The 13,410-nt window shown below is 37.6% G+C and overlaps 2 protein-coding genes and 1 non-coding gene across 3 annotated transcripts; 1 reads left to right on the forward strand and 2 right to left on the reverse strand.

The window, feature by feature from the left end:
- Nucleotides 1-1,240: 1,240 nt before the first annotated feature.
- LOC109043483 (protein lethal(2)essential for life) lies at nucleotides 1,241-10,563 on the reverse strand. The gene is made up of 4 exons (XM_019060691.2): nucleotides 10,411-10,563; nucleotides 6,447-6,693; nucleotides 4,930-5,151; nucleotides 1,241-1,637 (listed from the first exon to the last, which is right to left on the reverse strand). The coding sequence occupies exons 2-4, from the start codon at nucleotides 6,675-6,677 to the stop codon at nucleotides 1,500-1,502; spliced, it is 591 nt and encodes a 196-aa protein (XP_018916236.1). The 5' UTR covers nucleotides 6,678-6,693; nucleotides 10,411-10,563; the 3' UTR covers nucleotides 1,241-1,499.
- Nucleotides 2,480-2,552, forward strand: TRNAV-UAC (transfer RNA valine (anticodon UAC)). Its single transcript has one exon. It is a non-coding gene; the product is annotated as a tRNA-Val (tRNA).
- A 50-nt stretch (nucleotides 10,564-10,613) lies between the features above and the next one.
- LOC140224857 (uncharacterized) lies at nucleotides 10,614-13,410 on the reverse strand. Its single transcript, XM_072301710.1, has 2 exons — nucleotides 12,490-13,410; nucleotides 10,614-10,739 (listed from the first exon to the last, which is right to left on the reverse strand). Exons 1-2 carry the CDS (start codon nucleotides 13,175-13,177, stop codon nucleotides 10,726-10,728), a joined length of 702 nt encoding a protein of 233 aa, XP_072157811.1. The 5' UTR covers nucleotides 13,178-13,410; the 3' UTR covers nucleotides 10,614-10,725.

The raw sequence follows: 13,410 nt of genomic DNA on the forward strand, positions 1-13,410 counted from the left end.
GTTCCTCGCTTCCCGAGCAGAAAGAGAAATGCTGAGCCAATTAAACTTTTGATGGAATTTCAGGCGCTATCACTTATCAAGCACGTTTCAGCACCTTTTGCCGTACGTCTTACGGATTATCCATGACACCCCCCCCCCCCAATACCATCAGCCTTTCAACTCCACCTTCATCCCTATTCCTCCCGAACCTTGCTCTTTTCCTGCTCTTTCGTCGGATAATCCGATTTCATTTATGCTTCCTCAAGCTCCTCCATCGGATGGAGTGAAAAACTTCATCGGTAAGAAACACAAAAAATTGAGATTATTATTTTTTTTATGGTCGCACTTTTCATAAAGCGGAAAAAGAGGTAAGAGGTCCATGTTATCGTCACATTCCAGCCAGGGTATCACAAGCGCCATGCGACGTTTAAAAATTCCCATCGCCAGAGAAATGTTTGTTTACAGAGAAATTGTTTGTTGAATCTGTTTGAAAACTTCACTGAATTTTATCGGCACGAAGAAAATCCAGTGAAATTTTTGGACAGCTTCTTTGAACAATTTCTACGTGAAAAAGTAAAATGGCGGCGGAAATTTTTAAACGTCGCATAGCGCTTATGATACTTTGGCCAGAGGGTGACGATATGAACATCCTTGATGAAATATGTTGAGAGAAACACTTTGAAAATAAAATACAGACCAAAAAAAATTATGAGGTTTTAGGACTTGAAAAACAAAAAAATTAATCTTGTAACCGGTTACCCGTGAAACACTAAATTCTGACATTGCACGAGATATTTTAATCCTAACATGCTCAAATATTTTGTTGTACGCCAAAAACTGGAATTACTTCAAGAAGTAAAGTGATGAGTCTAGATGAGTCGACATTCTTTGTTTCAATGATGTTTAATGTGGCGCAACTATTCCAGCATGGGTGTATCGCGGAGTATCACCTTCGATTGAAGGCGCTACGTAGAGCTAAGTAAATATTGCTCTCGCAATAGTGACATTTAGCTTCGCAATATGTTGGGAGTGGAGTTAATTTTTCATTGAATCCACAAAAGTGGCTTGGAATTGCTCGTTGTAGATTTATTCACTAGAGGCAGTCAATTTCTCCATGACAAAGAGCTGAAGTTCTCTAGAATACGAAGCATGGCTGCGGTTTTAGCAGTCGTAGTGCAGCAAGTACATTTGGTGAGGGGGAGAGGGGGAGAGAGAGAGAGAGAGAAAGTAATCAAAGGTGCACTAATGAATAAACACCGCGTTTTAAAAAAGTATTGCAACAATTTTATTTAAATCATTAATCAAAAACTCAAAAAAACTTGAACGTTGTATATATATTTACAATGAATTAAAAAAATAAATATATTATCAAAAAGAAAAATTTAACCGCCACGGATTCGAGAAAAAGTTGAAATAGTTTTTGTATCGAGCAGTTTTACATGCGCACAGCTATGGATACGTTGCATGCATTGGGTGACGTTACATTATTCGGCTCCTTATGACGGTTTTGAAAGAGACGTTTACTGGTGCTGAACCTTAATTTCTGTCACATTTGGTGAACTTGCCGGGGAAGACGATGGTTGTGGCGCTGGTTTCAGAGCGGGAGCATGAGTTTGTATGATAGGAACCACTTTCTCACCTCCAGGGATAGCTGGATTCTGTAACAAAAAACAAACATAAAATTTGAAAATCTGAATATTAAAATCTAATAAAAATCTTAATATGAATCTATAAAGGTAAGAATTAATAATAAATACAAGAAAAATCCTCGAAAAAACAAGACACGGAATGAAGAATAAAACTAAAACCAATGAATCAAACAATATAAACAAGATTAAAAAAGTTAATAACTTCAAAAAGTAAATAATTTAAAATAAAATACTACTCTTGGAAATTAATAGAATTAATGGAATTAATCATGGCTTTTCCCTTTGGTTGTATGTAATCATTCAAATCAGTAAGTTCACTGTGTTACTGCAACATTGCTGCTAATATCCCCGTGATTTTTATTTATTGTGGAAAAACTTGCGGTCATTTTCAATCACCAATTCAAAATGGTGGCCGAATGAAGTCGAAATTTACAAAACTATATTTCCGAATGCTGATTTCAAGTGGAGATGCACAATAATCTATGTCATAAAGTTTTCTTCTTACAATCTTTCCAATGGTATCTAATATTCCAATCAAGGGTTGCCATCTAAAAAGAAAATTCGCCCTCCCCCCTCCCAAGATGGAGCTAAAAAATATCGACCCCCCCCCCCCCTCCCTCCAGAGTATTCCCTGTAATATGGAAGCATTCCCGCAGTTTCCTATCTTCGACGATTCTAAAGGTAAGGGGGTGGTAGACTTAATGGACACCCTGTATGAAACGTATTTATATTGCATTTTAGAGGAAAATGAGACTGACAACTCCAGGTAGATTTGTATATATAAGCTTCAAAGTAATAAATACATGTTAAACTTCCACATCAAAAATTAAATTTTCATCTACATTAACAGGGGTTCCGTGGTGTAGTGGTTATCACATCTGCTTTACACGCAGAAGGTCGCCAGTTCGATCCTGGCCGGAATCATAATTTTTTTATATCTACTTATCTATGTCTGCAATAAAAGTCGGAAGCTCGATCTTGACGAAGGATATTGGAACGTTGATCGACATGATTTTTTAGTCCTGGCTTTTGAAAGAAATTTTGAAAAGGTAAAAATATGCTGCGTAATTTATTTGCCCCTACCAACAAACTGTATATATATCAGATACCAACATCCTTAATGACCTCCCCCCCCCCTCCTTCTGGTGTACATAGTTTGTATTTAAATTCATTAACTAATTAACTAATTAATCAATCAATCGATGGTAAGAGGTGTTGAAATGTATGCAATTAAGCCCCTCTAAATTTCACCTTCTCAATTTTTGAATCTTCGAACTTTCATACTTTCTGTATATATAATACTCCATCATGAAATGAGGTTTTTTTTTTATTTTATTGAATTTTTTTTAGAAGACATATTTGTCAAATTGATGGTCTCGCCCATTGCTGCGCGGAAGTAAAGCAGGAAAAGAAAACGGACAAAATTTGAAGGAAGACAAACATGCATATATATATTGTGGTTATATTCCACAGGTTATTTTTAGGCGCACTGTCATTCGTCAGCGATTGAAGTATATATAAAAGAAATTTTGTCCCGGTGCCAAAACGAAGTGGTGCAAGCTTGAATGAAGTGTTTTTCTCGGCGACGTGTTTCAACTTCCTCGAAAATCGGGAGAAATTTTTCTCACTTATAAACGGTTCTCTGACGTTATAACTATGAAAGTGACAGAAATAATGATGGATAGCAATGATTAAGACACAGTCTATTTTGAGACTACATCATGTCGCTATGCGGAAAAAACAAGATCGATAAAATCGGGAGTCGATGCACCGACATCAATATAACCTTCGTGTTCAAGCAATGCTAGACTCATGTTAATATATTCGTATTTTTGAGACATATTATTTAATGATGAGCAAAAACATTAAATATTTTGAAGGAAGAGGAAACACGCGAGAGGTTGAAGGAGCACCCATAGGAGTCTAAATATTATGTACTTTTGGGCAAAAAAAATTCCTAGAGGATCTTTAAAATTTGTCCTAGTGCCACCGTCAAAATATGACATTTTGTCTAGGCAATTCTTGATGTAGGTATGGCGCACAACGGATCGAGTCAATAGGAGAGGTTGGACAAAATTTGGAACTCTAAACGCTTACAACTCTGTTTATACAAAACTTTGAGGTTCTAAAAGTGGTTCCAATGGTTTTCTCGTAAAATTTGTCCTAAGTAGCACTCCTTAAAGTCTAAAATGTGACGAAATAAACGTCAAAATTTGCAGTTCGAGTAAAAAATTTCATGTCCGACCTCTCTAATTGATTCGATCCACTGCATGGCGGCGATCATTTCTCTTAGAGATGAAAATTCATGTGGCTTGTATCTAATTTTATTCTGAGCTCTACAATGTATGCTTTCCAACAAGAGGCCTAGGAAACATCTGAAAATTGCACGGTGTCTAATTGCGCCGCCAAGTGAACAAATTAGATAATTTAATGCATGGTTTTAACGGCGCTTTCTATGTTTCAATGCTAAAAATAAAGATTTTGCTACGTGCCCAGAAATAAATCTGACTGCGTTTCGGCGTTCTCTAAAAACTTTGAAACATAACTTTCCGAGAGCTACCTCAACTACCTGCAAAAATATCATTAAGTCGCGAGGATGTATTAGGAGTGTGTTATTTATTACATTAGCCACTTGGTAGAATAGTTAATCGCACAAGAGAAATGTAACATAATAGTGAAACATACAGATTCTAATTCGCGGAAAGCTCAACGGTTGCTTATCTAAAATAATGAAAATAAATAAAAATGTGAGGGAGTGTCTTCAATTAATTAAATATATTGAGTTTAGTGTTATGTGCGAAGCGGATTATAGCGGTTATGAATAACATTTGAATGGCCGCACGCGTCGTTGAAGCCTGGATACCCTTAGTTTCAAGTTTCAACATACAGGCCAGCTCACGTTGCATACCTCATAAAATGAAGGCAAAAGTTGTCTCCTCTGCCAATGAGCAAAGAAAACCTTTGCACTTTGCGGCGGGGGAGGGGGGGGGGGGGTCACTTTTTGTCGTCAGGATTTTGTAATATAAAAATTGTCACAGAGAACAGCGCCGCACAGGAATCTCGGAATTCGGAACCTGGAAAATGCTTAAAAGTGGCGTCAGCTCTCCCACTTGCATTACGACTCTATGTACTCTATGATTTTGACAGGGGTTCCAGGACCGGGCCAAGAATACGATTTTCTACGCGTGCGCTGTAGATTTTCGGACGAGATTAGGATGTTTTTTATTGCTCGTTATGATGTAACCAGCATGTCGAGGAAGTGCGAGGCGCAGGGTTAAGCGTGGGTGGGCGAGGCGTTTACCTTTTTTGGGACGGAGATGGTGAGGACTCCGTCGGACGAGAGGCTGGACGTGATGTTCTCGATCTCGACGTCCTTGGGGAGGACGTAGCGTCTCGTGAACTGCCGCGACACGAACCCGTGCTCGTCCTGCTTTTCTTCGTGCTTCCCTTCCACTACGATCGCGCCGTTCGAGGTTTTCACCACTATTTCGTTGGGAGCGAATTGCTGCACATCTAAGATCACCTGCAAAAATTCATTAAATTCTATCAAATCGACCGCGTCAAGCATAGAGGGGAGCCAAGCCACATCAGCTATTGTCAAATTCAGTTGGGCAATTCAATTTTTTTTTTTTTTACATAAAAACAGTTAAGGAGATTTTTGTGCAAATTTCAGTGAATTTTTCGCATGGTACGCAGCAAATTCCTTAAAATTTTCACAAGAATCCGTACCTAAGTTCTCTTGTAAAATATTGGGTTTGTCCGGTTAAATTCGGCAATAGCTGATTTGGCTTGGCTCCTTTCTGCTAAACGCTGTCCAAATCGACCGCAACATTACGGTCGAAGTGTATTAATAAGAGCGTCATTTCAGCCAAAAAAGGTGCCCAATTCCCCCTCCCATGACGTCCCTGTGCGGAAGAGGTTTGGTCTCATCATGACAAAATGATAACTAATTGACTAGATCCAGATCGATAGCCAAAGTGCAGAGCCACGTATCTCCATTGCGATGATTCAAAATTTCCGCTCCTATTTTATTTTTTTGAAGAGAAACAAGCCGCCTTCGTGGCTTGTAATTTTGCAGAATATTCTGCGAACAGAGAAATATAATGGATGTTTTCAAGAAATCACGTTGACTAGTCTTTTCAAAAAGAACAAAGTATGACAGGAGGTCTGCAACGTCGCAAAAGGAGTTACGCGGTTTCACACTTTGGTCATAAGGTTTAAGGTCGTCAGGCCCAAAGATTTGATTTTTCCAAATATCAAAAATGAATTTTTCTTTTTACTATACATCTATATCATTATTCGTAGAAATTGAAATAAAGAGCAGACCTAGCCTTAAAATTGTTAGGGGCGAAGTTTAGCATAATTCACTTACTGCGGTCAGGATTTGTCGAAAGCACGAGACAAAAATCCTTCGAACAAGCAACTATTGCAGCACAGAGAAAGCTTTCTTGCCTACTTAAAAAATTGAAGGCAAAATAGCAGCACGCGTAACCTCTATGCGCCGTTTTGCTGGGCCAATTAAGCCACATTTTGCGACGAGTGATCAATATTCCCGGCTTATCTATAAAAGCTCCTATCTGCATTGGAAAACTAATGTCACATAATGTATTGTTTCTAAAATAGAACAGAAATAGTGATTCGTGCATCAAAAGTGTAAGCCCAATTCTGTTTCCTCTTAATTAGCAATAAGAACTTCAGGACCGAAAAAATGGAATACCAAGGGAGGAGAAGAAGAAGAAGAAGAAGAAGAAGAAGAAGAAGAAGAAGGAGAAAAAAAAGATGGAGAAGGAAATGGAGATGGTTATTTGGAAATCATACCTGTACACTTTTGTCGTCGGCGGTTATGTTTGAGGATCCGCTGGTCTGCCTAAGTAGATTTCTGAAGGGGCGCAAGTAACCGGCACCGGAGGGCCTCACCAAACTCGGCCAGTCGGCGAATAAGTCATCCTTCCTCAAACCTAAGCCGAAATGTTGGTCGATGAGCCTTGATGGTCTTCCGAATTCCAGGTCGTCCCACCAGTCACGGAATACGTATGGAGCGAGAGACATATTTTGAAAATTTACTCTGTAAGCAAATGACCGTATTATGCGTGAAGATAATTTTCGTAAACTTTGCTGTAGGTATTGTCCAGGTTGGCATGAAACTTATTAAAGAAATGAAAGATTGGAAATTTCAGTGAAATATTTCGTGAAATTTCACGACGCTGTGAAATATTTCATTTTTTCAGGGGCTAGAGTATGCAACCCCTGGTAAAAATGGCGATAGGAGCTGCGCGTTTCAAAATACCATAGGAGTTCTTATAGCCGACTGAAGAAGGCGATAGAAAATCATATAGCTGGCTGTAGAAAGTGGAAAAAATCATACGGCCGGGCTACACGAAGCGATAAAAAATTAAACAGCCGGGCTATAGTTCCTGTCGCCGGGCTTTACACTTTATCGCCTGGCTGTTGCTTTTTCGCCATCGGCTATAAAAGGCCATAAGAAATTGTGTAGAAATTCGTGTGCTTTGTAAATCCGCAAGTTTGTACGGAATCACCATAATATTTACAAAACGCACATTATATTTTCCTTTACTACATATTTGTTTTCATCAATTAAAATGAGAATAATCCATACAGAGTGTGCAAACATTTCAAAGTCATGAGTTGAACAACGCTGACTCCACGAGATTAAATATTAGAGCCTAACACAAAGCGGAGCGGCGGCGCACTGGCGCCTACAAACCTAACAGGGATACTTCACGCACTGCGCAATGCGTGAAGTATCCCTGTTAGGTTTGTAGGCGCCAATGCGCGTTTCGCGCTGGCTGCCCGCCCGCCGCGCTGCGCCGCAGCGTACCACGGCGTTTGAAGCAACTATTTCACATCAGAGGTATTGCACAGTATCGTACGAAATTGAAGGCGCTCCAACATATTAGGAATGGCAGTCATCCTTCAAAAGTACGGAGCTTCCCTCGCAAAATAAATCAAGATACTACGGCCCAAAAAGAGAGCGGTAGTCCAAAAACTCACTAAGTCCTAGCATCCGTAATTAGTAACGGATAGCATACACTTTATCGTCAGGCTGTTGCTTAATCGCCATCGGCTATAAAGGCTATAAGAAATTGTGTTGCCGGCTATAGAAGCTATTGGAAATCTTACAGTCGGCTGTAGGTCTATGGTATTTTGGAACACAGATTCTACTGCCAATTTTTACCAGGGACCTGCACTCAAACACATAAAAATAGAAGAAAGTCACAATTTTTATACATTCTGCGAACATGAAAAGGAACCGGTGTTTTTCAATATCTTTCATAAATTTCTGATATTTCATGAAACATTTCAAGTGAAATTTCAAGATTTTATTTTTCATGAAATTTTGCCACCCTGGTATTGTCATAACGAACATTTCGACGGTGAAACTCCCAAACCATGTACCTTGGTGTCGTACGTTGATGACTTCCTGCCATACTTTATTATTTAAATGTAGAGCTATTGAACGTCAATTCTTAAGAAGTCTCTTGATTTTTCTTCTCTATGCAAAGTAAATTCTGAGATAACTTCAAAGAATAACATTGATTTGTTCTCTTTTAAAAAAGAATGCAAAATTGGAGATTTTCAAAAGTAGCAAATAGGTTAAATGGTTTGGGAGTTTTGCCGTTCGTCGATTTGTCGCTCCTTAAGGCTCCATAAGGGCGTAACTCTAAATTGAAACGATCCCCACTGTCCATCATATTCCACGCTCTTAAGGGCTCACGAGATAATTAAGTTACACCCTTACATTAGAGGAGCTGACGAATCTATCTAAGCATCACATGAAATTTCATGTTAGTAAATAACTGGTTCAGCGTGTATGGGCACTGTGCCAATTCAAATCTGTACCAATATATCAATTTTTTTTTCTGTTGGAAAATTGACTTGGTAACTTAATTCCGAACTTTGCTTTGCTTTTCCAATTATTCATATGGTTACTTGATGGTTTAAGAGTATACTTTTAAAAGTCTGCGATTATGAAAAAAACTAAATATATGAACGGACATATCAAAACGGTCCAACCTTAGTGTGTTTTTTGGAACTTATTGCCGTGATCTAGACAAGTTGACGGAAAATAAACCCGAGGCATTTTGAAAATGTATATAATCATTACATGTTTATTGAATTCAGTGAGTTTTCTGCGTGCTTTTTTGGTGTTCTTTCCGATCATGAAAAGTAATATTGTAGAAAAGAGGGTGGGTAATCTTAACCTATTATCTGAACATGCAGGAAGATTTAATTTTTCGAACGATTAATAAAATTCTTATTTTAAAATTTTTGGTCACAATTTAAAGTGGGAGTTTACTTTACCATACGTTGACTTTTGAAAAAAAAAAAAAAAAAAAAAAAAAAAAAAAACCATTAATTAGGGCGCCTGATAGTTATAATACAATTTTAGGTGATTTGAAATCGTCAATCTAGTAAGCAGAGTTTTCAAAAGTAGAAAAGTTTCGAATAAATAGTTATTTATCATTGGAAAATTGGTGATGTTATTTCTCATCAATGGAGGAAAGAGATTGATATTTATGGCAGGTCTATATTTCATGGATGGTAGAAAATTGTAGTTAATTAATAGAGGTTTTATACCCATAACTTGTCTGCGTGTATTGTGAATAATAATGTCCTATTCATCAATACTAATCCGGAATTTCTGCTGTCAGGGTAGGTAGTTTAAGATATAGTAAGTAAATTATAAGAGATTATTTTATTTAATAATAATGACTGAATAAAATTCACTTTTTTGCTCGCGAAGAAAAAAAATTGGATTGATCTTCTAGGAATTTATTTACCGGCAACTGGCAGCGTGTGTATACAAACATTCCATAATGAACAGTCTTCCGGCACAAAATCATTCAATTCAAAAAATATCATCTCAAAGTCAAATCTGAATTTTGCATTGGAAAAAACTCATTACTTTTCATGTCTACAACTCATTCAACTCTCCTAAATTGATACATTTTCTAGCAGAGCTAAATGAAAATTTTACAATTCCTATAGATAATAAGGCAGAGCATGAGGCAAAGGACCATGTATGCAAATGCCACTTTAGTCAACGAAAACTAATTTTAAAATGTAGCAATCCAAATCCTAGTTCCAAATTTCAGGTGTGTGTAGGTACAAGAAATTCCACCCAGAATTCTTTAGGACATCGGCAAAAACAGGGGAAAGATCCTTCATAATAAAATTTCTCATTTTATGTACATTAAAAAAACCTACCCTCAGTACAATTCAAGAAGGAGAGTAACAGGAAAATAGGGAAAATTTGTTCCTACCCTAGCAGCAGAACCATAGAAGGAAAAGATAAAGATTATGTACGAAAGTTAATTTTTTTTACATAACGAATGTATACGAAAGTGTTAAAAGTGAACATTTTTATGTAACCATTATATAAAAAAGTCATAATTTTCGTGAGCTTTTCGCAAACATACTAAAAAATCTTCCAATTCGTGAAAAGCTCACGAAAATGATGACCTTTTTTTTATATAATAGTTACATAAAAATGTTAACTTTTAACACTTTCGTATGCATGCGTTAAATAAAAAAATAAAAAACTTGTCTATAAAAAAAATTACCTTTTCTAGCTTTTATCATTTTTCATATTTCATGGTCAAGTTTGAACTTTGATATTTTTTTCATATTAGCGTTACACGTTTTTCATATAAAACTACCATTTAGATAACAGATATGTTTTTTTTATACTTTTTTAGAAAAACAAAAATTTGTTCTGAGGGTAATAGAAAAATAGGAAGCGATGGATACTGATGCTCACCTGTGAGGGAAGGAAGACGAAGCACACCTATGCTGCACTCTCAAGATCAAGTATCAATGAACTGGGAACACCACCGAAAGTCGCGAGGATAAAATAGTTCCGGGGAAAACAAGAGTAAGTATATTTATAGAATCTAACCGTTCAAACTCTACGCCCACTATACCTGGTGGATCTACTAGAATTATCGCTATATATTCTCAATACAGCCATGGGCTGCACCCGCGCCCGGCCCGGCGCTCGCGTGTGACGGCGCGGTTATTTTCAGAGCATTATTCAAACAGCCCGCCTCCGCCTTCCATCCGTCATGTTGCCAAATTAACACACTAATTCTGTGAATAAACATTTTAAAATTTTAAATTTTAAAAATTTTTAAAAAATTTACAATTTTAAAACTTTTAAAAAACAATTTGTGAAAACACTCACTTGCATAAAATGTTTTGACAAATGTTTTTGCCTCCGAAACGCGTCCGCTCTGTCAAAACATTTTATGCAAGTGAGTGTTTTCACAAATTGTTTTTTAAAAGTTTTAAAATTATAATTTTTTTTAAAATTTTAAATTTTACGCACTCTTGTGTAGTGCTTTAAACTCCTTAACCGTTTTCATTTTAAAATTTGCTTGAAATACAGTATGATCCAGGTTTAAACGGCCAGACTGCAGGAGCGTGTTCTAAGGGTCAAAATAAGGATTTTTTTGTTGAATAAAGTTTTTTCCAAAAGTGCGCCTCCAGTCGGAGCTATGCCCCCCCCCCCCCGCCCCCAAAAAAATCGGAAAGTAAATCGTCTCTCCTGAATTTTGACAACGTTTGTGAACTGAATCTCACGAAAATGTGCACTCTCCTGTACTTTTATGCACTTAATTCGCATAAATGATCTAAAAAAAAATAATCTGAATCTCGATTTAAATCGAGATTCAGAGGGGATCGAGAGGGGGTTTGGGGGTGTTTCGGCTCCTGCGCATTCTGGCCGTTTAACCCTGGATCACCCTGTATATTTATTTCACCGACCTCCGATTATGGCTCAGATATGCGGGGAAAGTAAGGAGTCTCTTTTGACTGTACTTGACTCCTTCCCCTCTCTTAGAACTGCGGAACAGAGGCAGTCTGGCTACGGGTGCTAGGATACTTGATCACACCAGAAATGCTGACGGGTGGCTGAGGGGACCCCGGTGCGACTCCTGTGAGTCCTGTGGGAGCTCCTAAAAACCTGGAAAATCCATATAAAGAGGGACTTTGGGCTAGACTTAGGACTTTGGGGCCCTCCTAGAGAGAGACACCAAAAACGTGTCAGCATCCCACGAATTTTCGAGCCTGGCCAACATTGCTGAGAAAAGAAAAACATGAAAAACAAAAAAAAATGATTTGAGGCGAGCGCATTAGCATAGGCGAGCATACCACATTCAGAGGTATTCATGTTATCTGTAGGGTTTTTCATCCATGGTTGGCAACAGTGTTTTGGCGGTTTGTTATGATTGGGTTGAATATTCTTCTTTCCAAACATGGGAACCCTCTTTGATTTTAGTCTAGAACTTTCCGCGGTCTTTTCGTCATGGATGTTAGTATTTCCCGCGTGAAAACTTAATTGAATTTACTGAGCTGTTTTCATGAGCTATACATTTAAGGGTGGTAATTTCAGAGGTGACGACTATAGGTATTGTGAAAGTCTCGCGCATTGGTTGGAATTAATAAAAATGACACAGTTTTAGTATTGTAGCCACTACAGTAATGCTTTTCGCTTTATCCTTATCCAAAGAGAAAAAAAGGAGGTGTTTGCATTTCGGGCATCTTGGAATTGTTTTGCTGACGTAGGTCGGCACGGCGACTATTAATCATCGATTTTCTTGGAAATGGTGTTGTTTAAGGACAAAATGCATACTACATGAAGTGTTTGAAATTATATCATCAGTTAATTTAAGCAAAAAAATCGGACGTTATGGTCTGTTTATCATATTTCGAATTCCGGATTTTGCTGACCAGGTTGTACCGACCTACGTCACGGAGTACACAATGCTCAAGATGCCAACACCTCCTTTTTTTTTCTCTATGATCCTTATCGATCGATTCATGTCAATAGAATCCATACCCTCCGCTTCAAAAGGGTTCTTTTTTAGTTCTTCCATTAGATTTTTGACTTCTTTGTTGTTCGTATTGTTGATGTTTTTGATCTCAGTCATGTTTGTTTCCAGTATTTGTTTGATGTTTCCAAATTCGTTTTGAACATTTTTTATAGTTTTTTCAAATTCTCCTAGTGATTTTCTTAGGAGTATATTTTCTTTTTCTATTTTTTCTATGATCATATCTGAATTATTAGTTTCTGGTTCGGTTGTCGGTTTAGGGGTCTGGGTGTTTCCATTTTTCGGTTTCTGATTTTCTTCTATAGGGTTTCCTTTGTTGCCAATTGATTTTTTCCGCCCGTTACGTGTTTTGACTGGGGAGTTACTTCTTGAGTTTCCGGGTGTTTCTGAGTCCGACTGTGAATTTCTTGGAGTAGAAGCTTTCATCTTTTTCTTTTGTTTTCTTTGTAGAGGTTTCTTGGGTTCAACAAACGTATCATCACTATCATCTCTTATCTCGATCGTTTCGAGAGACGTGTCCAAATCTTCCATTCTTTTCCTTTTGAGTTCGTTGTAGATTTCAATTTCCATGTTTGTTTCTTCGTCTCCGAGTGGATATTTATCTGCCTGCTTTCCGTTGTCTTCCTTTTGTGTTCTATTGATGACGTTTTCAAGCTTTGTTTCGGTAATTTTTATTTGTTCTTTTTCGTAGTTCATCGTTTTCAGCAGATTGTTCCTTGTCTCTGTGCTTTTCGCGAAGATTTTCTTTCCAATTTTAGATCTCCCTTTTCTCCTTGGTCCAAATCAATTTTGCAGACCATATCTCTGATGAATTCCACTGCCTCCTTTAATTCTGTCAATTCAGCTTGAAGTTTTTCTTCCTGGATTTTCCATTTTTCTTCTTCTTGATTCTTAGGTCTTTCCTCAGAGGTTGAGGACTTAAGAGGGGG

Source organism: Bemisia tabaci, chromosome 6 (genome assembly GCF_918797505.1).
Source record: "Bemisia tabaci chromosome 6, PGI_BMITA_v3".
In the NCBI taxonomy this organism is placed as follows: domain Eukaryota; kingdom Metazoa; phylum Arthropoda; class Insecta; order Hemiptera; family Aleyrodidae; genus Bemisia; species Bemisia tabaci.

What these genes read in the sequence shown, in the direction of transcription:
- LOC109043483 (XM_019060691.2), bottom strand. Translation starts at nt 6,677, where the DNA reads ATGTCTCTCGCTCCATACGTATTCCGTGACTGGTGGGACGACCTGGAA. An exon ending in CCGACGACAAAAGTGTACAG is followed by an intron (nt 5,152 to 6,446) that starts GTATGATTTCCA and finishes GAATTTTTGCAG; the next exon opens with GTGATCTTAGATGTGCAGCA. An exon ending in CCATCTCCGTCCCAAAAAAG is followed by an intron (nt 1,638 to 4,929) that starts GTAAACGCCTCG and finishes TTTTTGTTACAG; the next exon opens with AATCCAGCTATCCCTGGAGG.
- LOC140224857 (XM_072301710.1), bottom strand. Translation starts at nt 13,177, where the DNA reads ATGAACTACGAAAAAGAACAAATAAAAATTACCGAAACAAAGCTTGAA.